The 26,519-nt window shown below is 35.5% G+C and overlaps 1 protein-coding gene across 11 annotated transcripts in view; it reads left to right on the top strand.

Moving 5' to 3' along the window:
- Positions 1–24,347, top strand: part of LOC118277865 (glutamate-gated chloride channel) — a 38,606-nt gene extending 14,259 nt beyond the window's left edge. For 2 of the 11 annotated variants that reach the window (XM_035596852.2, XM_035596853.2), the window contains exons 3-11: positions 4,035–4,150; positions 16,764–16,834; positions 18,995–19,064; positions 19,310–19,546; positions 20,639–20,773; positions 21,133–21,285; positions 22,058–22,329; positions 22,862–23,046; positions 23,233–24,347. In XM_035596852.2, coding sequence (XP_035452745.1) covers positions 4,035–4,150; positions 16,764–16,834; positions 18,995–19,064; positions 19,310–19,546; positions 20,639–20,773; positions 21,133–21,285; positions 22,058–22,329; positions 22,862–23,046; positions 23,233–23,272 — 1,279 coding nt within the window. In that variant the 3' untranslated portion in view covers positions 23,273–24,347. The other 9 variants (XM_035596858.2, XM_035596861.2, XM_035596860.2 and 6 more) reach the window with 9 other exon arrangements.
- Positions 24,348–26,519: the final 2,172 nt, after the last annotated feature.

The raw sequence follows: 26,519 nt of genomic DNA on the forward strand, positions 1-26,519 counted from the left end.
TTCGGATACCTAAGAGGCAATGAAACAATGAAACAATAAATTTATTTTTGTAAATAGGTTACAAAAGAGCAGTTTTACACGTCAAAATTATTTTAGATGAGCACGGCATTTCCTAACGGCCTATTCTGAGAAGAAATGCCGAAACAAACTCAGACGTCATTGTCTCCACAGAGGTGTAAGCACCGTGTAATGGGATCTACGAGTACACAATCGTTTTATGAGTGACATTTTGTATTACATTTGTATGTCCCTTTATTGGTCTCGATCAAACTCAATTTGTTTTTGAGGTATATTCTGACTGTCTCATTAGTCGAAGCTTAATTTATCCCTGGTTTACATTATATATTATTTTTACAATACATATTATATATGTGATCTAAAATTGTGCTCCGTGTTAACCCTGCTAAACCCGCTAAACTACCGTCATGGCCGCCACAACAAAATAAACAAAAATCATTCAACATGCCACTCAAAAACCATTTATTTAAAGAATTCAGGTGATTTATTTATTTCCCAATTTCACCTTTGTTTAAAACTGTCACTTTTCTGCATTTACAATTAGCCGCCATGACAGGCCTGTCAAAACAAATGAACCTCTGCCGAGCCACAGTGACATGTTTGTAAAATAAATTATTTTACGCTACGTCTACGTCTCATGAATTATTTTAAACTGAACACTTGGCTACTGGCTACTTCATCAGACTTCGAAACTTCGTTAACTAACGTTTAAATATTAATAGGCTATTACAATACGATAGCTCATTTACTGTTACTTGGGTTTTGGAAAATTGTGTTTTAATGAGATAATCTCTTACAATCTGTAATAGTAGTATTTTCATAAACTGGGAATTTAGTCTCTTAGTCAATGGTCACGGTAAATTATAGGAACACTAGCTTTTAATAGCGGTTTCTCCCGCGTAAAAAAGTAGCCTATGTGTTATTCCTAGTCATTATCTACGCTAGTGAGATAATTCCCTGATTCCTATCAGTCGTTATTCAAAAGGCCACTGTTCTGAAAGCCACTATTCAAATATCTATTACCCCAACCTCTAAAAAAGCCGTTTTGACGTTATTGAGTAGCAAAAACATACACAAACAAACTGTCTTCGCATTATAATATTAGTAAGATAAAATAACATAATATAGCACACAACTCGAAAGAAACCTAGTACAAGACTTTATAAACATTTCAGGTGTCTTAACACCTCGTACAAACCTTTAAGTTAAAACATTTTGACGTACTTAGATTCGAACTAGGCCAAGAACTTTGACACACACACACACACACACACACACACACACACACACACACACACACACACAAACACAATTTGTTTTCCCTACTTTATCATAAATAATATAATTTATCACTTCTTTTGAAGGGCCCCCGACTCCCCATGTCCTCAAGAAGTTTACTTTATCACTGTGCGTGTTCAATAGACATGATATTCTTGGTTTTCACATATTCATAGTCCTTTAAGATCATAAAATCATAGTTAAATTGCCGATTAGCATGATATGTGTGTTAGCCATGAAGCAAGTACAAAGAGGAGACACATAGTATGATTGTGCACTGCACACTAAAATGTGGACAATTGGCTACGTTTTTGCAGTATGAGAGCGCTAGATGGAAAGTAGAAAGGGATGTGGTTTGCTATGGCCCGCGCTTCCCATAAAGTGTCACGCATTATGTTAAAGGGACATCTCCTCTTTGTATTTGCTTCATGTTTTTAACCGTGTGACAGAACGCAGGAGCAAAGTATGTTTGTCACCACTTACAACTCTAATTCATTTCTGTGGGTGTCATAGGCCAAGGGTCTTATTACACATTTGACAGAGACCGAAAAGCAGCGCCCTCTCCTAAAAATACACATAAAAGAAAGAATCTGGTATTATGTATAAAAATTATAAAGAATCTAGAGGTGACATTCCTCTCAGGTATAAATCTTACACAAAACATAAATAAACATTTATAAACGTACGTCTAATTTGAGTATCTTTACAAAAAAATCCATAGCGACTGTGAAAACAAAGAAAGGAATGTAGTAGTTAATAAATAAAAACTGTTATAATTTATTTATACAAAGTACCTGTGGAAATATTTCTCGGGAGAAATACGAGTATATAAAACATCAGACAGTTCTAAAATTATAATAGTATACATTAAATCATCATTGTATTTTATTGCGCTAGACAATGACAGATTAGTTTGCAGATAGCTCTAGGTTTCGGGGCCGAGTAAAGAGTTATTGGAATTTGTCTTTATTTGATAGGGTAGGGCATTTCTAAGTAATATATATTAATTTGAGGTCTGTAAAACCTTTCACAATCTTCCCAATCTCTAATTCCTTAGAGACCCAATAACACTTAAATTCCTAACCCCCAAAAGGCCGGCAACGCACTTGTAACGCCCCTGGTGTTTCGGGTGTCCATGGACGGCAGCGATTGCTTAAGTACCATCAGGTGATCCGTCTCGTTAACGACTTATAACACAAAACAACTGGCAGTGTTTGTCAGTTAGGTTTGATTGTAATTCTTACTAAATAATTTCTTTTTTATGGGATTGATGTTGGGGATTCGGGGATTGGGGAAATTGAGGAGGGGGTAAATTGAGCCTCCGGTGATTATCTGATAATGTCAAAATCAATACTGTGGTACTGTGTATGCACAAGGACATCAATCAACCTACCACTTCAAAAGACTTTCAACTATAAAAACGTAATAATAAATCTAATATTCCACCGTCTACGGGAAGCTTTATAAATTCTGACTTTGTCCACTACGGAAATGGGTCCCATAAAACCAACCACGCATAATTTACCTGCCATCAAGTTGATCTCTGCCAAGAACAACATTCTGAAACAACATTATAACATAGACATTTATAAATTGAACCATACATTATAACATCTAAGAAGTTAACATGTCATTTGATAAAATAACACATTTTTGCAACTTCTGACTAGTTGACGTGGGTGGGAAACCAAAGGTCATTTAAATGTTTGGTTATGAAAAGATGTTGCTAATATTTTCTATGGCAAAACTTTGATGTGGTATAATAAAAAAATAACATTGAATATTGTAGTAGATACTTTAAATCGATCGCCCGTATAATTCTTCACATATATTATTAAATCAAATGAAGAGATATAGAATATCCATCTGTCTTTTTATTTAAGGGGGAAATCAACCACTGACTGAATCTTACTGACTAAAAACCACTCCGTTCCTACTCCTGCTTTTCAAGCCGGAGCTCCGGTAAACCCGCTAGGTAGTCCGCAGCTCCGGATATCCATCTGTCTAGGTCTTAATTGAAAATTCAAATCGACAACTCCTCTTCTATCACCCTTATAACGGGTGTCCCAACAAGAACGCAAGATTTAAATTTGGCGGCATTCGAAGTATCATTGTTTGACAAACCCTCATTTTTTGTTAGTATAATCTAGTAAAAATCCTACAGATGAAAATGAACGGTGGCAAAGATAAATTTCGGTATCGTAAAATGATAAGCAGTCTTTTCGTACCTCGAATTGAAGATGGATTTGGAGGGAATGTGGTTTCAACAAGATGGCGCCACATGGATACAACCAGAGAAACAATAGAATTGCTGCATCAGTCATGTCACGGTCGTGTTATTTCACGTTTTCACGGCCAGAATTGGCCGCCTAGATCATGTGATTTATCACCATTAGACTTTTTCTTTGGGGTCCGATGGTTTATGCGAATAAGCCGACGACGACTCAAGCTTAAAAAGGAAATTGGACGCTGTATTAATGAAATACCGCAGCATTTATGCAAAACGGTCATTGAAAATTTCATTGAAAGATCGCGTATGTTTCAGCAAACCAGCGGCAGCCATCTGCCCGATGTATTGTTCCATAGATAACCTCATCCTCTCTACTTTAAGATATTATAAAGCTTTCACGATTTTTTTTTAAATATCTGCGTTTTATTTAAAATTTAAATCTTGCGTTCTTGTTGGGACACCCTTTAAAACATATCAACATACTAACAAACCCTCAATCTCTCCACAGATGTATGAACGGTGGGAAGATAAATTTCCGAGAGAAAGAGAAGCAGATCCTCGATCAGATCCTGGGTCCTGGGCGTTACGACGCCAGGATCCGACCTTCAGGCATCAATGGCACTGGTAAGTCCTCGCTTCGCTTACAGCTTCATTCGGTCCGTGGTGGAAGCGATAGCTTAGGATCTAGGGAGATAGGATGGTCTAGGGAGATAGGAAGAGTAGATGGACAGGTCTGAGCAAAACTGTGGTCTCAATTTTAGCAGGTCGTAGAGGATAGGTAGTGGATCTGGTCAGAACTTTAACATAAATGGAAAAAGACCAGGAGAAAAAAGTAGAATGGATGACTCAACAGATATTTTTAATACAATTTTATAGTTATTTGTTACCAACGAGGTCGAGTGGTTGCAAGTGCGACTGCTGGACAAGGGGTCTCGGGTTTGATTCGGGTTGGGCAAAGCATTACTGGGCTTTTTTCGGTTTTTCGAAAATTTCTCAGTAATAGCACAGAGTCTGGAATTGTGTCCAGTATATGGCAATGGGCTCACCCCCTATTACATAACACAAATTGTGAAAAGTGGGTGTACATTGTATAGCGGCATTACGTGCCGTAATGCACACCTCTGCCTACCCCTTCGGGGATAAAAGGCGTGACGTTATAGGAGTTTTATAGTTACAAATCTTTGTTTAGGAATCATGAAATAACAAAACATTACAGCTAAATGTCTGTAATGTGAAATCATAATCGTAAAACGTGAGAACACAATAAACTTGATTAATGTTGTAAATCATGAAGTAATAATAGACACAGACACATTTATTTTGACACACATCTGTGCAAAACATGTGTTGTCTTGGCTATCAGCTATTTATGGAACTAAAATATATTTTAGTTGCCACCATTATTAATAGAGTTACTGCTCTTATATTTGTCTCGTTCGAAAATAACGGTCGAATTTATTATTGGCGGCCATTTTTTATTTTGGAGTCTTTGGCGAAGATTTGTTGTCGTAGGACAATTTAGTAAAAAGTAGGTACTTTAGTGATAAAAGAAGTTTTTATTGGTGAAAGTTTTTTTTTGGAAATCGGTTTTTAAGACGAAATTTTGCCAGTTTAATGTGTTTTATTTTCAATGACAACTGCACGGTTGGCGCGGTGGCTGGGCAACTGGCTGCCGCACAATGGGTAGCGGGTTCGATTCCTGAACGGAGCAACTCTTTGTGTGATCTATAAATTGTTGTTTCGGGTCACATGTGTATGTGAACTTGTATGTTTGTGAACGCACCCCATGACACTGGTGAAAATCCTAGTGTAAAAATTAAAAGGATTTGTCTTTTATAACTTAACAATACACCTGACCAAAAATAAACGAGATCCTCTTATACAATCTCTTGAAAAACTAAGGTCAACTAAAAATAAGTTAAAAAGAAAACCACTGACCTTACAATTAAATACTAAAAACGTATTTTTATATAAAGGAATGATGATAAATGTATTTTTTATTTAGAAGCACTTAGTGCTAAGATCTGTACCTTTGTGAGGAAGATATAGAACGTTGAGAATTCTAAGGGTCTAACAAAAGACGGCCGCCATCTTGGAATTGCCACGACAATCATTTATCGTCGGTTTTCATGCCAACTGTTGGCACCTTCTGACAATTTTCTCCGAGATAAATAATAACACTGTTATGTCTCTAAGTTTGCCTTTTGAAATGTTTCCCTTTGTCTCCATGTACTGATTCTAGATGTTTTAATGTTTGTTTGTAAGCTTTCTTTGACGGGAAAAGTGTTTGCTATACATTCAGTTTTTCTAAATTACTGCCTCACACAGCAAAATTGTGGAATGTTCTGACGTCCGTGGTATTTCCGAACCGATACAACCTTCATACTTTCAAGAAGAAAGAAAATAGCGTATTCCTTTTTAAAAGGCCGGCAACGCACCTGTGACTTCTCATATGCTAGTTTGCTTCCCATTGCATAAAAAAACTTTTACTTATCTCTGCGCGAAATAATTCACATTATAATACTATAATCACATTAAGAAAGATCTCTAAACATATAACACAATAGATTGAATAGCAACCAAATCCTATATTTACCGACACACAAAACGTAATCCCTTCAGACCCACCACATCGTCTGCCAAGTCAAATTCGTAGTTGCATGACAAACGCGTCTTCCTAATGGTGCCGTAATGTTTGTGCAAACAACGTTGTCTGTCCATTAGTCACTATTTACTTCACCTGCTCTTCTCCCTTACATATATAACATACTAGCTTCTGTCAACGGCTTCACTCGCATTCCCATGACATAAAATATAGCCTATGTGTTATTCCAGACCGTAATATGCCCCTGTTTTTCGGAGCTGCGGATTACCTAGCGGGTTTACCGGGGCTCCGGCTCGAAAAGCAGGAGTAGGAACAGGGTGGTTTTTAATCATCAAGAGTCTGACACTCTTACTCGCCTCACCCAAGGAAGAAGTCATTGAATGATTTTTCAAAAACCCCTGATTCAACCATGTAGACGTGATTGAGTAAAAACATATACACAAACTTACTCATAAACTTTATTAGTAAGATGGCAAAGTTTTCTACATATTATATGCTTTGTATATCACCCCTACATTTGGCACTAACATCGGCGGATGTGTTTAATAGATTCTTGGCATTTGTACATCTGATTCAGGTGCTCTCTCATCATAGTTTATTAGCCCTTTCAAGTCAGACAGTAATTTGGTAGTTTGTTATTGCAATATGATTGGGTATCTGGCTACAGATGTTTCTCTGTCTACGCTCTTAATAATATAAGATTTTGAAAATGTCTGTTGAAGTAATCACTGTTAATGAAATGCTATAGAATATTCATTTGATAACTAAAGTTTCTTCTTTGATTTAGTGGTATAGGAGAAAAGAACTGTAATATATTATCTAGAATCTAGAATATCTTTAGGTATCTGAAAAAGCTATCGCTTCCACGACATTAAGACCACAGCTAATTCTAGTTACTTAGAAAACACTAACTGTCAACGTTATGATATTAACAAACCGATAAACTTGCTGATTGAATTATAATTTTGTTTTCAAACTGAAAAGATAGAAACAGTCGCTCACGATGTATATAAATATCAACTTTTTTCTTTTATTTTATGTAAATGACTATGCTATTTTTAATTTTGTTCGAATAGTTTTCTCAAAAAACTTTAAGGTCGCAAAAAATATACTTTCTTAACTAACATACATATAAATAAAATTCGCAAACCAACTGGCTCTTTAGTTACAGAGATAATAAAAAAGAAATAAAAAGTCACCGCGGTGCGTTTTGTGAAAGATTTAAAAGCAACGCTTTGCCAAATTCTGCATCGATAACATTTACTTACAAAATGTATTGCAATGAATATATTAGAGACTGGAATGTGCATACCACATGTACACACAAGTACCTACCCACGGCGGGAAGAGAACGCGACTTAAAATAAACTACGGATTGTGCGCAAACTGCTAGTGTAGGCTGAATGTCGTAATCCGAGTAATTTGTTACGTTTTTGTTGTCTTCTGTTAATAAAAGTTCAATTACTGCAGCCAATGTTTCCTCCGGTCAATACTTTTGGCGTCACTCCAAATATTTTCTAGTTACATATTTAAAACTGTCAAACGATTTATTTGGTATGCGATCTTTGCCCTTTCTGACTTTCTTATTGATTTGTTACAAATATATAGTTATTATATTATTATTCTCTAACAAGATATGTTATATTCATGAATTCTTTTCATCTTCGTCAATGTGAAATAGTGTATCTGTTTATTCATTTATTCTGTAGGTCACATCTAGTAGGTCGTGCTCACCTCTTTCAATATCCATGTCAAAAATCCGTCTTTTTCGTATTGTGTATTGAAGCGTAGTCATTTTTCTATAGTGTGTGTGTTGTTTGAAAGGTTTTTATCTAATATCTTGGCTATTAAAGGGAAGTCGTTTGTCTGGCTGTCGGAACACATTAGCTTGATTCTTGATATTGTGGGGAAAAACATCGTAACGTTATTTGTACTCGTACTACCTATGTATGTGTATTTTATTCCTCATAGGTGCGATCGATTTCTTTACGAAGACGTTTCAGATTATGTTATTATTTCAGAATGAAGATATGCATAAAATATATTTTGTTTACTAATAATGTTTCACAGGAAACTAGGCATAATAAAACCACAGGCACCACTATTATTATTTCCTGTGGCCATAGATTACATCACGCTGTTCATTATCTAGAATATATTAAGATATCTCAACGAGATTGGTTTTCTCGAGAGATACACAAAAAAGCATCGGAGTGCCACTCAAGTGCTACATCTCGTAATTTCCACAAGTTCATTGCGTAACAAAAGAGGAGCGTTACGTGAAAACCATAAATCACGCCGCGATTTTTTTCCGCCATCTTTATTTTTACAACTTTGCGCGGGAACGCGGGAATCTGTAATGGAAGAACATTTCACGGAGCCTCCCTGAGCGTGATTTTTATGATTCTGTACAGTTTTCTCGTTAATGGAAATGGCATTTACACTTTAAGAGGTTCGTGGAAATGTGCAAGTCAGAGGAGAGGCTTGTAACCTCTTTGCTTCCCTTTATTTAGATATCTATTGGCTAACAGTCAGTTGCAGAAAACTGTCTTTAAATTCGACATTAGTTAATCCGTCATTATCGCTAATATTCCATTAAATTTAAAGACGTTGCACAAAACTGTTGCGGGTCCCTTTAATGGGACTTTAACTAAAGACGACATTAAAAAGTGTTGCAAGTTAAAACACATATTTTGAATGAACTGATTACGTAGTATTTGTATACTCTCTGGAACTGATTGAATGTAAATTGTCATTAAGGATGGAAGGAAGCGAATCCCGCTTCGAAAGAAACCGATTTTTTAAAATGACGATTTATCGATTGTGTTTGGATTTATTTCATGTAGTTAAAGGACACTATAAAAATCAATACAATACCATTTGTTACTACTTAGTTACTTGTAAATTAAGACTCAGTTATGAGTTTTTTCAGAGCTAATTACATTATTTACGTAATAGCTATATCTATATTTTGTATTTGATTAAATATCTCTATATTTGACAGATTAAGCATATGTGTTAATTTAATTAGCTACTATTAAATGTTTTTTGTAGTATCTTAATAGTGGAATACATATAAATATCAAATCTTATTCTAATTCACTGACCGATTCAATTATGTGTTCCGATTTAAAATAGGTATCAACCTTTTTGGTTCGCGGGAAGAAATTCCTAGATCGCCAGCCCTAGTTGTCAATATTGACATCATGAGCGTTTCTGTCATCTCTGTATTTAGGAAAAATCCAATTTTTTACGATAAAAATATTATCAATTGCTTTAATGTGGTGTTGAATTATCTTTCATTGGTATCGTAACAGCGTATTTAATATTTAATATTGGTATCGACCAATATTCGAATTAATTATTTTCCGCCATTTTTAGGGTTCCGTAGCCAATGGCAAAAAACGGAACCCTTATAGATTCGTCATGTTTGTCTGTCTGTCTGTCCGTCCGTATGTCACAGCCATTTATTTCCGAAACTGTTGGGCCTACATAGTTGAAACTCTGTAGGTTGATGTATTTCGATAACCGCTATTCGAATTTTGAATAAAAATTATTAAATTTAAAAATTAAAGGGTTTTTACATCCATACATGGAACTGTTTAAAAAAAATTTGTTTCAGCTAACATACCCGTGATGGGTGTCTATGGATATGTCTTTTTTAAAGTAATGTCTTTAAAAAAGACATATCCATAGACACCCATCCAAAAGGTTCCCAAAACCATTTTTCGTCAAAATCAACCGTTTGAAAGTTAGACGCTTCCAAAGAGGAAAAATGAGTGCCCCCCCCCCCCTCTAACTTTTAAAATAAGAGAGTGAAAAAACAAAAAAAAATATATGGTGTAGATTTCAATAGAAACTAACAACGAAAATTGGTTTGAACGAGATATCAAAAACCGTAAATATAATTTTGTCGTTCATACAAACACTATGTAAAACCAAGTTATTTTGTAACTTTTATAATATGTCATCTACTTGCTGTTACGGAACCCTTCATGGGCGAGTCCGACTCGCACTTGGCCGGTTTTTAAATATATCATTTGACGTTCCATGTCAGCTAACATTTATTTTAAACAGTTTATGTAGTCTATGAAATGACGAAAAAGGTTTAATATGAAATGACGAAAAAGGTTTAATATATTTATTCCTATGAATAGTACTCAGTAATTAAATACTATTATATTATAATTACATCCTACATTATATCTGTCTGGTGTTGCTAGTGGTTGTTAACACTAAGGAAGGCCTATGTTTGGCAGGAAGCTGATCTTCGGCAGATCCAGTAGCGAAGAATCTCAAACATATCAATAACTATGTGAGGCCATCGATGGCTCTATTTCTTCGAGTTTGTTTGTAAATTGAGTATCTCGCAAATGTGTAAAGCTTTAGAAATCCTGTATCTCACACGAAACTCTTCTCCGTCATGTTTTTCAAATAAATTTATCCTATCTGGAATTACACGACGTCGTCGTGGAAGGAGCGGATAAAGATGAAAGGGACAAAATAATACTGTAATAAAGTAAAAAAATATTACTAGCACTATTTACAAAAGAATTCAGAGTTTAATAACAAGTTTAATGGATGTTTGACTAGGCATTAAAAATTATAACCCCAAACTGTCAATTTAATGCTCCTTTAGCGCTAATGACGTTTTGTGCAACGTAAAAAATAGGCTAAAGTCCCGATTTGACGTTTCTTTAATTAAAGTTAATCCGGCATTAAAATGAGATAGAAATACTTCTTTGTGCAACACTTTAAAGCTTCATTAATATTTAAAGTCACTTTAAAAATTTAATGATCGTTCCTGCAACTGACTGTAAGAGATGAAGGCGAGTCTTTAGGGATACAAATAATTCAACTCAACGTGTTATCTGACTGGTTCCGTCGCATTTGTCATCATCACGCTACTGACATTACAACCTTCCTAGATACTGTTCCTTCAATGGAATCATATCCACAAATCATGGAACTCAATTTATCCATTACACTTGGACTTCAACCGTTTTATATACAAATGTGAGAGAAGTTATTCATCACTTAAGCTCTGTATGCGAGATTGGATAAGTGAGGTGGAGCGCAAAATGACACCATCCTCCTTGATGAGATAAGAATAAGAATTGTAAAAAAATTGCAGGAAATTAATAGCAATTCTCCCTGTTGTATTGTTAGTAATCGTTTGAGTGCTACGTTACATATAAAAGTCATAAACTCACGTTGTAAAAGCGAATTTTATGAGATGTACTTAGCTCGGTTATACTCTTTAATATTGATGTTTGGAGTTGTAAAAAGTAAGATAGTTCTATGTAAAAATAAACAAAGATCTATCCATAGAAACAGGATTTGTTGTTCCCTCTTGATAACTTATTACTGACTAGTTTCAATAATTAAAAAACAAAGAGTAGAAGGACTATTCGTATATACGCAACGTAACGCCACACATTTTTATCCTCGACGGGGTAGGCAGAGGTGCACATTACGGCACGTAATGCCACTGTACAATGCACACCTACTTTTCACACATTTATATTATAAATCCCATGTAATAGACTTGAGCCTATTGCCATATACTGGGCATAATTCCATACTGCTATAACTAAATACCAATCTCATCAACATGCACTGCCAAATTGTTACCAGGTACATTTCTACGCTAATTATTTCCTCAACAATGTCCGCGATAAAATTAATCACATACGTTCCAAGTTTCTTTTCATTCATTGTCGCCGACGTCTGCCACCATTGAATTGACCCCAAAAGGTTCCACAAAGGTTCCATTAATCACCCTTCTAATGAGTCAGGGTTGCCGCTTTTCTTAATCAATTATTCATGCTCTAAAAATATCAGGTCCAGCTCGCTTCAGAGTCTTTGAAATACATAGATATTAAAGAGACTGTTGTTTTCTGTTTTCGTACAATTCGCGAGTGTTGATGAAAAGGTTATTTATTTTCTTTTCATGTTTTTTGAGGTTATTTTTTGCTAAATGTGTTTTTGTAAGGTTGTGTAAGGAAGTGTGCTTTTGAAAGTTGTTTAGTGGGAAATTATGTAGGAATGTCGTGTCATGAACAAAAAACAGCGCCTTGTGATCAGTCTTTGAAGTAATAACCACAAAGGTTAAGGATTTTTCTCATTTGTAACGGTTTTTCTAGTAAGTTCTTTGTCTAAAGGTAAAATGTATTTTTAGGGAAGCAATAACAGAGTGTAGTTAGTCGCCAGCCCTGTTTATAAACATTCTATTTGCGGTGCTCGGCTGTCAAGTACACTGTGTACCGTATTGAACCATTTACAAGCAACTCACTTCTTTCTCCTTTGAAATGGCTTTATAAATAGTTTACCTTTTATTACACTTATATTTCAAATAGTTTATTGTTCATTAAACCTCTATTCTATATTGAAACTCAATATCAATCATTAATAATTGAACAAAGCATTATATTCTTTTTGTTTTCTCTCAAACTCTAGCCTATAATTAGGCTGGAAATTTCTAGTAGATGTTTTCGATAAATTCATTGATTTCTAACCTATTATTAAACCTTATAGGTTTTTTACCATTATTATCCTTTAGAAGCGAGTAACAATATTAATAATAAACTATTAATTTCCCTTTGGCTACCTATTTACGTGAATAAACGTTGAATTATTGATGTTAACTTACACGCGAACGCGAACGTTAACCGTTTCCCAACACATTAGATTAAACTCAAATCGGTTTAACCTAGACATGTTTGGGAGCTATCGTTTTTCTAAATAACAATTTATAATCGTGTAGTAAATTGAATGTTTAATCATAATATTTGTTAGGAATTAAAATCTTTATTTTTAATGGCAGTCTATTTCTTATTATGATCCTTATTTATCTGTATTTTTACTGTCAGGTTTAATTTTGAAAAGATTTAAAACATCTTGTCATTATTAAAATTTTTCTTTTCATTACACTTATTCTAAGAATAGAATATAAAATGCTTTATTGAATGGTTGCCTAAAGCCGCCATCAGATTGATACAATTTTAATCGTTTAATCAATGGACTGGTTGGTAGGATACTGAACTTTTTTTTATTGATTTGTCTGGAACGTTTTAACAGATGGCCCAGCTGTAGTTAATATTAACCTGTTCGTGAGAAGTATTACGACTATAAGCGACATTAAGATGGTTAGTAAAGAGACAGAGAACAATGTTTCCTTTTATGTTAGTGTCGTTAGTAAAAGAGAGTATGAGCCTTTAGACAAGACTTCAATCATCGATCAAGAAATCGGAATCTTTGAGGCGTGAGGTCAACGTACCTTTTCTTTCGGACGGTAATATCATTTATAAAATGTCAATCGATTACAATTGTGACATTTCTATTTCTTGACGATCTCCGATTGTCATCTTGTGTGAGTGGGCACACCGTAAAGAGGTTGTACCGTTTGTTTGTTTAAAGAAAAAACAGTTGAAAATTTTCGAGATTTTTCTCCATGGAAAAAATTGTGCGTTTAATTATCCAAGCTCGTACCTATATCTTGCACTTTTTGAAATATATAGGAAAATTTAGTTAGGCGGCAACGTTTGTTTTAGTTTCATAAGACCTTATTTAGGCAGATTGGCACGTACATTTTACTTAGAGTTTGTATTTCTATTCAAAATTTTTAAATTTTATTTTTGTGTTTCCTATTGGTAATTTTCGTTTGTTCGTATAGCACGTACATTTTGCTCATAATTACGATCTTGGACAAATTAATATTGAATATGAAACGTATGAAAACATGAGAAACAAATGTTACAGCCTATTTAACTGTTTTCGTACGGGAGCGGGCGTGTTACGGTAAACGAGAGAGCAGTTCCTTTATTATGTTTTTCTATTAAAATAATTAAATTATCTATAGTATGATGACATCATCTGCTGTCTTTTTATTTTGCTGGTGATTTTCTTGGTGATTCCAATTGAATTCCTCGTTATTATTAATATTTTGTTTAGTTATTAATGTGTTTTAATTTCGTTTTTTATTTAATTTTATTCTTAAGTTTTGTTTGAACTTGATAAGGTGTTTTGCAGCGTGTGTTTATCTACAGGTTATTTTAAAAAAAAAGGTTGACCTCAGAATTTTATTGTTATCTGTATTTGTAAAAAAAATGTACCGCCTTCGAAATGTGACATATGATTGACATAAACACAATTCTATTTTTAAATTAAGACGCTGTAAACAAACGGAACGGCTGATTGAATTATTGTAAAAAGTTAAAGCATTTTCCAAACATTTCCGTACTTTTAGGAAACAAATATTTTTAGGACAAAAACATTATCGTTAGGATATACTTTTTACACTTTCCGTGTCACTATAATAAATAGAATTAGTCGATGGAACATTGCAGTATCATTAACTATAATGGATACTATATTTTATCGACATCACGCGATTGGTACAATTTCTTTGAAAAACAAATAAATAATCACGATATGCATTTGTTGTATAGAATTAGATATTTGTTTTAAAATTGCTGTCCCATTTTCATAAATTGCAGTTCATTTATCGATTGAAGATAATCTTTTAACACGGAATAATTGAAGTATAGGTTATTACAGATATTTATGTTGAATTTTAAAACGACTGTCAATGGGTAAATAAGAATTGAAACCGATAGCATCGTTATAAAGCTATTAGGGGCAGCGTTTTATTATTTACTCCGTTAAAACCATTCCAATGCTTTCCCCGATGTTATCATCTTTACTTAGATGGTTTAAATAGTGGGACAAAATGGCGACTTTTATTTTTATCCAATCGTAGTTAGGTTAGAGATTCTTACTGACACACTTAGAGCCGTTTAATGATTACTTAAATTATTCCTTAGTAACGTTTTTGTATCGAAAACAATTGCTAAGGACTGGTTTAAGTAACCATTAAATGACTTTGAATGCGGCAGTTAGACATTGATTAACTCAGTTTGGGTCAAGAGGTTTTTTTGGACCATTTAATAGTTCATACGATGTTTTAATTGAAATTAATTCAAGTCCTATTAGTAATGAGCTGTCGATAAATCTAAAAAAACAAACCAATATTTATTTACAAATTGTAATTTGCACGGAAATAAATTTAAAGTAGATGTCGCTTCTAAACCCATAAATAAATTAAACGGTAAATTCAATCTGACAGCCAACTTAATCCGGATTAATGTGAAACTAAACAAATGCTATTTAGCAAGAAACACGTAGCTTTCTAAAACAAAATGTTAATTTCCGTTACACGCTACCTTTCAACCCAAGACGGTGGTATCTCGACCCTCGATCGTGATATTGCGTTTTTGTATCGACATCACGGAATATGTACTTACTTAACGAAAATAATTATTCTTTAATACGAAATTGTAGCCATTTTTTAGGTCATTAATAATTACCTATATTTTAATACGAAAATGTAGTCACGTTTTAGGTCGTTTAATAAAAAACTAAATGAAAAAGTCCGCCATATTTATTGACGGTTAATTCCGTTTCTTATTTCAAAATTTTAAATTACTGTCAAATTAATGTCATGTTAGATTTTTTTATATTACATAGGTATATAAACCAGCCCTCTAAAGCCACGAGAATTGAAATTGAATAGTATCTTTACTTAAATTTTAGTTTTCTTTTATATTTTATGACTAGTTTATGTTTTTGTTTGGTTTCCAATCTGATAGATACTGCTCTATATTACACTAACACAAATTCTCGTTGACAAGCCGACAGTTGAGATTGTTTGCAGCGTTTTATTTTGAACCGATGTCGTTTCATTTGATGTTAGTGGTTTGTTTGATCACAATTACATTTATGTTGTTTGTGTGATCAGTATGTCGGATCATTCATGAGCATAGTGTACCCACATTAATGTTTACAGGAGACAGGTGAGTCGCTAGTCCTACTGATAATGATAACGCGCATTCACAAACTAATGTTAGGCCGTAGTATCATAATAATACCGTGATTTATCGTATATTTTGCTTGGTACTTAGATGGGCCAGCGGTAGTGAGCGTCAATATATTTGTCCGAAGTATATCAAAGATCGATGACGTCACAATGGTAAGTCAATGAGGACAGACTGGGCCGCAACTAGTGTTATTACCAAAGTATAAGTTTTCTGTACTCACGCGGTTCTAACAAGTCAAATGAATGGGCAACTCTCTCCTGTTGAGTAGGAGTGATTTACCCGAACACTATGTGTAATGTTCATTTTTTTCTTATTCTTTATTTTTTCCTTTCGATTTCTCTTTAATCCCGTTTGGTGTTGACGACCAAAATCGTTTTTAGCCGCGCGTCTGTTACTTCTTAGAACGCCAGTACTGGTATAATCCTAGCTTTGTTCATCATCTAAAACTTACTATAAATAGAATAAAAAAATAGTCTTTATAGTATTTAGTTTTGTTTATTTTAATTTAGACTGGCTGGTTGTCCTTACGAGTTCATCTAACGGGGCATAAGCTTTCTGTAATGAAGTGGAGCGCGCGGGGCGGGCGGCGGTGGCGGTGGTGGCCGCGGCGGCCGCTCCACTTCGTTATATCCTTTAAGCATCTGACATTATCATCAACTGCGTACTTCTCTCGCGTTGCTCTAGTGGTTAGGCACTATTTGTATGAAGCGGTACAAACAAAATAAAATTTAAATTGTTGTTTTCTGTCGTTAAGGCTATGCGCCAACGTTAGTCCATGTCAACATGTATCTACGGTCCATCAGCAAAATAGATGATTACAAAATGGTGAGTGTCTTCACATAACCTGATGTAATCCGTGACATTTTTATTATAAACTAAAGTTAGATTTCTCTGTGGGATTTCGCGATCCATTGCTCTACCGCCGGTGCAACCCAATAGTGAGACAGTAACCGCGGCAGCAGTGGACCGCGCCCGTCTATTAGCTCAGTCTTGCCAACTTTGTTTATAATAAAAATATAAATATTATGCAATATCTGCACTACGCTAAACATTCTCAAGCTATTCGTAAATAATTGTGTTCGTGTATTTTGTTAATTTTGTTCTTTCCCCTTTAATTTTAGTTGGTTTAATATCAGTTGTGCACCTTTTCTTTCCTTTTCCTAAATGTATCATTTAACCACCCTTAATGTAAAAATTTGAATGTTTAACTAAATATTTCGCTAAATAAATCCCGTGGTGCGGTGCCGCGCACTTTATTTTTATTTTTGTTTTTATTTTATTATAAACTCAGACTAAGTGTAGTCTGGCAACTAAATTATAAATAATGTTTTAATTTTAAATCTTGATCAAAATTACAGCTTTTAATTTTCTTCGTGGAATTAGATCTTTTCTGTTTCTTTACTTTCTCTTCCTTATTATTTATATATTATGTATTTGTTGACTAGCTACACTCCTGCAGGCGCGACTCGAGCTGTACAGACACGTGCAGGATGGACTATTGGCACTCAAGTAGTTAGCACTCAACTGTTGAGCAGCAAACTTACCGCTTCGGTATCACAGCACTGATACGTTCAAAATCAATTTGGACTCTATTGCCTTAGAAATAAAGAGGAATCACTTAAGTTGTAAAGTGAAGTAATTCGGCCACGCTTGTAGGAACCACGGGGACCGCGGCCCGCACCAGACACCATCATTTTATTTATGTTTCTTATGTTTATTTGATCATGCTTCTTATGTTAAGTTCACGCAGATGAGGAAATTATAAAAACTATTTTGGTCGTGTACGTTGATTGTAATGAATTGTTGATATGTCTTGTTCATGTGAATTTGTGTTGTGTAATCGGGACTTACCGCCGCGCCCGCACTCGCCTTCGTGCTTGGAACGGTGGCTGCCCACCAATATGTGACACCCGACCCCAAACAACAGCTAGACGTACCGTAGCTCTAGTTATACTGGCCGATTGTGCATGAAGGTAATAAAAGCATTCCTTCAACGAATGCTGGAGACGGTAAGTTCGAACTGGGCTTCGCTTCTGTGCATGTTGCTTCGAACTATGGCGCTCGAATCTTCACTTTTGGATGGCGATGATTTATTGAGCCAGTGGAGCTGACAGTAGCGGGAGCCTTCATTTCCTTCACGACAAGTACCCAGTTGCCCACATGTACAGATGTATATTGTATACCGTAAGTCCATCAAGTTGCCCTCCATCATTACCGCGTTCGTTTGTTTCGTGTCCAAAAGTAAATGTTCGAGTGTGCATGTCTGATCTTCTTGTTGGAGCATCTGCCGGCTTTTGTTGTACGATAATTCATTTGACTTGCTGAGATGTCGAGGGATCCTCTAGTGCATTGTGCCTTGATGTCAAATTAATTATTGAGCGAACCTTCGACACCGTCCCCTCCCTTAGTTGTAATATTACATGTAAATAAATCATTTTGTGCCAGTACCGCCTCGTTGGGAACTTGCACCTAGTACTCTCGGCACCTCTTTGTACATTATTGTATGAAAAAGTTACTAAAAAGGACGATATTGGCACAAATAAAGACATATTAAAAGCTTACTGGTAAAATAAAGTCATTAGTGAATAGCTTTGTGCGATAACTAAAAGACTAGACGAATAAAATGGTTTTAACAAAAGACGAAGCTTTTAGATGCACAGATGCTACGAAAGCAAAGTGGAGAAATGTCTTTAGTATAGAGTAATAAATGGGGTCTACATTGAAATATTGTCAAAATAATTAATTAATCACGTCAACGACAAAAGATGTTTCGTTAAAAACGGTTGTCACGAAAATCGTTATGTAGATTTATTTTACTAAAACCTAATGTAACGATGAATATCGTTATTTATATTAATCAGGGTTTGTTGGAGTTTATACAAAGTGTTCAGACTAATGATGAGTAACAGTGTGTTCTTCTTTGACAATATATCAATGTTTTTGTTGGGATATTGACAACTGCTACAAATAATGTCATGTTTTCAGGAATACTCGGTACAGTTAACGTTCCGAGAACAGTGGTTAGATGAGCGCCTCAAGTTCAATAATTTGGGAGGTATGTCTGAATCCATTTCTAATTTTTTACTGTAATAAAACCCATATTAATTAACTTGCATCTCTAGACTCAAATCAAACTTTCAGCCAAAATTGTTAAAAAAAGATTTTTATTTCAGGCAATATAAATTAAAAAAATCTATTTAATAAAATGTATTATTATTTTCCTTCCTTAACATAATTAAAATCAACATCCAAACAACAATTTACTTCTCAGATACTTCATAATTTTCTCTATTCCACCAGGTCGCCTCAAGTACTTAACCCTGACAGAAGCCAACAGAGTCTGGATGCCGGATCTCTTCTTCTCCAACGAGAAAGAAGGTCATTTCCACAACATCATCATGCCAAACGTGTACATTAGGATCTTCCCTAATGGCAATGTGCTGTACAGCATCCGAATCTCCCTGACGCTGTCGTGTCCTATGAACCTGAAGCTGTATCCTCTGGACAAGCAGACCTGTTCGCTGAGAATGGCCAGCTGTGAGTAATCTGTTTATTCCTTTTTCCTAGCCTTTGATCTTGCAATTAGATGCGTTCAAAAAACCTTGATGTGTTAGATGCAAATATTATTTTTATGTTTTTAGTTTCCTTTTGTTCTGAGATTATTATAATGTAACGGTTTTTCCTGCAGACTTGCAATAATAGTTAGTGTAATACTCGATTTTTGCTGATTACTTCATGAGTTCTATAAAGGGGTAGAAGGTTATCCCGTTGTTTAAAAAACTACTCTAATTTTAATTCATAACATACAATTCAGTTAATCAACAACTCACGAGGATTTTATATAGTTAATTCAAGTTTAACAGCTTAAAAGACATTTAGTTTAAATTCGTCAATAGTTTGTAACACAAACGGATGATACGATACAACAAATAATAATCGTTATGAAACGATATAATGTCACCACAAAAATTACTTAAACCAGCTGCGCCCAGCAGTTACCGGCAGATATTTGAGCGGTCCGTTTACATTTCATTACGCTGTTTACATTGCGTGCCGGCTTCCCGAATAGCTCTGATTTTCAACACCCCTTGTAAACAAATACAGCCTTGAATCAGTAAAAACGGTGTTTATTTAAATTGTCATTATAATTTTTGTTTAGAGGTTTTATGAATACCATTTGTTCTGTAGTTAATTAGAGATGGAAATTCCGTTGGTGCTATAGCTGCCTATCAACTTGACGGTATGTTTAGGCGGGCACCATTGTAGTTCCAGTCTGTCATTGCTAATTCCGTGCGGGATTTTTGTCAGAATGTTGTCTGAAGTCATGCAGTATTCTGTGCAACAATAAATATAGAATTGGGGAATTTTGAATCCAATAATAGTTACGTATCTTCTGTTTTTCCAATTCTGGTTTCATTGCTGTTACCATCATTTCGTAATTGAGTATTCCCAAAATCAATTATGACCTTATCTAATCCGCACATTATCAAGATTATTCACCAAAGGAATTATATGATGGAGAAGTCTTTAATGGCTCTTTGGATTCATACTTACTCTACTTACGACTTTTCATTTTAATTTTCATATATTTGCAGCATCTATCTTAAAATCCTTTCTATAATTCCCCAGACGGCTGGACGACAGACGACTTGGTGTTCCTGTGGAAGGAGGGCGATCCAGTCCAGGTTGTGAAGAACCTACATCTGCCGCGGTTCACTCTAGAAAAGTTCCTCACTGACTACTGTAACAGCAAGACTAATACTGGTAAATTAAAAATTGACTTTCAGTACTTCTAGATTCAAATAATATCCTAGTTTTCTTCTATATGAGCATTACATACAAATTAAATTTCTCAACATATCCTAGTTCAATACTAAATAGAGAGATTTCAAGGTCAGTAGTTACAAAAACAAACTCTTGAAAAAGAGTACCTAACCATAGTGTCTCTTGCTCGTACGTCTCCATAGAAATCCACAATTTGGACCGAGCTAATAGCTTCACATGAGGACTGACCGTTTTTTTTTATAGTTTCCAATGTGCCTTATTGATCTTATTGAAATAGGTGATTTGACATTGACTTAAAAATACTATTTCCGATACTAATTTTATTTTTAAATCTCCAGGTGAATACAGTTGTCTGAAAGTAGACCTGCTGTTCAAGCGCGAGTTCAGTTACTACCTGATCCAGATCTACATCCCATGCTGCATGTTGGTCATCGTGTCCTGGGTGTCGTTCTGGCTGGACCAGGGAGCGGTGCCTGCTAGAGTTTCACTAGGTACGGTACCATGGTGAATGTGGGTTTTCTGAAACTGACAGGAATAAATTGGGCTTATATGGCTTATTTTATCAAGAAGAGAGAAGAAGAGGATCAAGAATGTTATTTTTTGTGAGGAGAGGTGACTTTAGTATATCTATAATAAGCAATTAGTGTTTTGGCACTCACAAGGTGGCGCTAGTGAGCAGTAAGGCAAACCCAACTCACCTCTAATATAATAGATGTCTTAGTCTTCCAAAATGTTAGTGACATTTTTATAAAAATAAAAAACAACTTTTTCATATCCAGCTTTTCCATATCATACTCCAAAATTTAGAACGTGAACTTTCCTGTTCAATCTCCAATTATAGTCGAGAAATTCTAGAAACTTGTTAGCCATAGAGGCACTGGATTGTTCCTAGTAACAATTTGGACCTAAGTTCTTCAAAATGCCACAGACAAGTAAATTGCTCATGTGAACACGTAAGCCATTATTATTTTCCAGAACTACAATAGAATTCTTAGAGCTAGATTACATCGACCAGCTACCGAGACTGTTAAAATAATTGGCTTATTTTTGTATGGCACACCAGATAATAGTGGTTTTAATAAGTCAATGGGATATATCGGGGACACTCCAAACTACAAGACAGTTGTTCCAAACTACTCCATCCATTATCATCATTCAAACACATTATTGGGTGCATTATTCATCCCTTTGAAGGAAACCATACATGATGCCACCATGATAAGCTAACTACTATTTCCACCACAAACCAACTCCTTGTTCCAGGTGTAACGACACTGCTCACGATGGCGACCCAGTCATCAGGTATCAACGCCTCCCTGCCTCCAGTGTCCTACACCAAAGCCATCGACGTCTGGACAGGCGTGTGCCTCACCTTCGTCTTCGGAGCATTGCTAGAGTTCGCTCTAGTGAACTATGCGTCTCGCTCTGACATGCATAGAGAAAACATGAAGAAAGCGAGAAGGGAGATGGAAGCAGCCAGCATGGACGCTGCCTCCGACCTCCTCGACACAGATAGCAACACCACGTTTGCTATGGTGAGCTCAAATCCGATTTACTCCAGATCCTCAATTACTTAGTGCTTTTGGATGAATATTTTCCGCTTTGAAACATTCTTAGATGTTGTATTTTGAGAATTTGGTACAGAATTAGTTTTCTTTTTGCATTACGATGAGGCTTTTTCGAAAGTAGTCCTTGAGTTTGAATGAGGTGAATGATCTGTTTGTTCGTTTGATCGGATTTATTTGAACATTATTCTTTGATTTCGAGTTATGTAGTTTGTTTAGGTAGATGGTCAGAATTTTAGTAGTTAGCTTCAGTTATTATTACGATTTGGTACATTTTGACTGTTATAATTATCTTGTTTGAAAGTTATTGCATCTTCGTCGTGAACTTATTTTTGAAACACAATCAATATCTCCAAATTACAAGAGCATGCATGTGATGGAGATATTAAAAATGGCGTCTTTGAGAAGAGTGGAAAAGAATTTGTATTCAAAAGCACCTAGCCATACGGTTTAGTCGAAGATGCAATATGTCTCGCCTCCCTGACTGGTCTGCAACAAACAGAAACCCTTGGTGCGCGGCGGCGTGGTGGAATCCAAGATGCGGCAGTGCGAGATCCACATCAACCCTCCGCGCAAGAACTGCTGCCGGCTCTGGATGTCCAAGTTCCCCACTCGCTCCAAGAGGATAGACGTCATCTCGAGGATCACCTTCCCGCTTGTGTTCGCCTTATTTAATTTGGCTTATTGGTGAGTGTGACATCATATACCTACTTAGTACTTACCTTTTGAATTGCGGACATTGAATCAGATTGGGTGATTCTCTAAAGATGTTATTGCGTTGATACTTAAGTATTAGGTGATTTGAAATCGTTGGTTTGGCGAAACATCGTCACCACACAGTTTCCATATTTATTGACTTGACTTTTATCCCAGGTCGACGTACCTATTCCGCGACGAAGACGAAGAGAAGTGATTTTCCGAGTCGCTGGAGAGAGGCGCGGTGCCGCGGCTGCGGCTGGCGGCGGCGGTGGTGGTGCCGTACGTGGTGTTCGTGCTGGCGTACGCGGTGTGCTTCCGCGTGCGCGACCTGCCGCCGCCGCCGCCGCCGCCGCTGGACGAGGCCGCGCCCCCCGCCCGCCGCCCCGGCCCCCGCCGCGCGCCCCGCGCCCGCCCATCGTAGCTGCTCCATGAACTCACCCTCATTCTAGACTAAGGTTCTGTGTATTCAGTTACTCACCGTCTTCCTCGAGGCAGCGTCATTCCCCCTCAGTATTCGTTAGTGCGTTAGTGGAGCTCGAAGTGTCTGTATATACGTACGTGTTCTGGTGCCGTATAGTACGCTGAAGGCTTCCATTACCGAAATGTGAGAGATTTCTAATAGTGACTCAATACTTCAATGCTAAATCGAACCATAGTAACGCGAGGCCTGCACCCGATTTCCGACATTATTGTGTACAAAAATATTTTAATTTCCGAGAATTAAAAATTTTCGATAATTTTACCAAAGATATGAGTCCTTGTATGGATTCGTATGTAATGTAACCTAGGGTAAGACATTATATAAACCTCATAAGTGATTATTTCATGATATTTTAGCCCTTTAAGTGTTAGATATCTAAGGACTAGAAAGGCACTAATGTTTACGGGAAGGGTAACAGTTTACAATGTAAGGATTACTTTAGTAGACCGTATATAGGGGATAGCGTTCGGTTTAACTCCGGGTTAGGACTTAGGTACTGTCAAATTGTTCCCAGGTATGTAAACTGCCAAACGTATGTAGCTACGAGTACTTGTGATCAATTTTGACAACATTTTTTTATTTTGTATCGAGTCAACTACCGTTGGCGGCCTTAATTTTTCAAATCAACCAATTCGTGCTAATCATAGATAAGGTAGAGTTGTTTGTCTATGGTAGCCGTCAGTGGCCTAGTGACGTATCGAGTAGGCATCAAGTGTCGCCGTGAGGTAACACATAAAGTGGCAAGAAGGAATTTATAAAATCATTGAATATTATTAGATAAGTATTATAATTAAAATGGTGCTGTCTTGGTGGGAGTTTTAATATCAAGAATATAATATTGGAGCTGAAAAAAAACTTACAACAACATATTTAAATATAGGCATTTTATCATAGAACACACATAACATAAGAATATTTTACGTCAAATTAATTCGTTTTTTACACAATCTCACTATCCCAAACAAAATTATTTTCTATGACACTGATATTAAAATTCCCATCAAGATAGCACGTACGGTAGGTAAAAATTAATATCTAGTAAATGTGTAAATAGTTGGGCCTACAACTTTCTACACCTGTGTCGCTCAGTGTACAGTTATATTTAAAATTATAAGGTTTATTAACTATTCGTTTCTCTGTCTATATTACGTGTCACTGTAAATATTATTCAATGTTTCCTAATTACATTTATTCGTAGTTTATTTGTCCCTTGCGCTGTTGTTTCAAAGACAATTTTTTGTCTATATTTTTTACACTAACGCGTCAAACTTCTCAATTCTGTAAACGATTTTCAGCTTTAGCGTTTTGGTGTAAAGTTGAAAATGTAAAAACAGATTAGTTGACATGTTGGTAACTCGTATGCATCGTTCCTTTTTTAAATAAATCTTTTTTTAAATAAGTATTTTTTTCGTCCTATTTTCTTATATGCCTGTTACAGTATTATTTATTTAATGTTACGAATTTACGATACGTTTATTTTTATACTTTTTTATACCAATTATCTTTGAACCCATGGCCCAGGGGACTCTATGGGTATACATTTAAATCAATCTCGATGTGCATTATCACTTAACTTTCATAATATTATTAAATATCACTTTAATGCCCTACTCCACAATATAATACAATAGTTGTAGACACTCGCACTTCAATGTACTCCTGTATGTCTTAATAGATTTTATACTTTATTGTTTTGTAATAGAGTGAAAAATGTATTGAGGAAATTGGGTAGGTTGATGTGCGGGGTCTGTATAGAGTTGCACGCTCGTTTATTCGTTTTGTGACATAATAAAATACAAATAAACACCAGCCCACTACTGCAGTATCTACAAAAAATCAAATCACATATAATTCCTCCTTTCAAATAGAAATGTAGACTATAAATCAAAATGGCGGAAAATAACCGTCATATTTTAAAATGTTCGTAATTCAAACTGTCACAAAACATTTATTTATTTTTTTCAAATAGAACTATAAAGGATAAGGCTATAATTTCACAATTTCTTGCTCATTTTATTCTCTTCCGTCCTTTAATTTGAATTTTAGATCTTATCCCCGATATGTGCAATAAATAATGTTATAGATGTGTCCTTAAATTATGTATACTTGGGCTGTGACGAGCGAATCTTCGTTTTTACGATAAATACCTAGTTGTTTCATTTACCATTCATTATAATATGTAATGTAAGGGAATATTAGCCTACGTCCAACGCTCAAAGTCTCAGTAGATGTGTTAGGTACATACGTGTAACCTTTTCATAAACTAGGTGCGATAGAATCTGCATAGAACCTTGTATGGACTGATTCAGGCCATGAAATATAACAACTTCTGCTTTTTTACACCTCTCCAGAAAATATTGGTACAAATAAATAGATTTCAAGTGGCCCGCAACGCAATTATATCAGATCCGGGGCTGCGGACAACCGCTACAGTTAACGGGGCTCCAGCTCAAAGCATGAGTAGGAACTGGGTGGTTTTTAGTCAGTAATAGCCTGACACTCCCTCCCGTTCGCCTCTTCCAAGGATGCAAGATGGTTATTATCACTCAAATAAAAGTATTGCACACGCTGACAATTTACAGTTGTTCAGTTTCATGGCCTGAATCAGCCCTTGTGAAGGCTCGAGTGTATTTTCTATTGCAGCTTGTAAATATATGTTAATTGTAGACTCAATGTCTTAATTGTTGTTATCGATAATACTGCAGTCTTAAAGATATTAGCCAGTAGTTTAAATCATAACCCAATTTTGATCTCTTATGGAATATTATCAGTCAGACGAGTAGACGTTAGATATATTACAATATAAATACCTAATTACAATTAATTATTCCAATTTTAGGATTATTGTCTATAAATGTATTATTATGGGAAACACGTTCTTGGGGTATTGCTATTGTTGATATTAATAGCCGACCTTGATGCAAAATCTCTGGATTGATATACGTTTTTGACAGAAAATTTATAGAACTTTCATCAAAAA

This window comes from Spodoptera frugiperda, chromosome 18, assembly GCF_023101765.2.
Source record: "Spodoptera frugiperda isolate SF20-4 chromosome 18, AGI-APGP_CSIRO_Sfru_2.0, whole genome shotgun sequence".
Lineage (NCBI taxonomy): Eukaryota > Metazoa > Arthropoda > Insecta > Lepidoptera > Noctuidae > Spodoptera > Spodoptera frugiperda.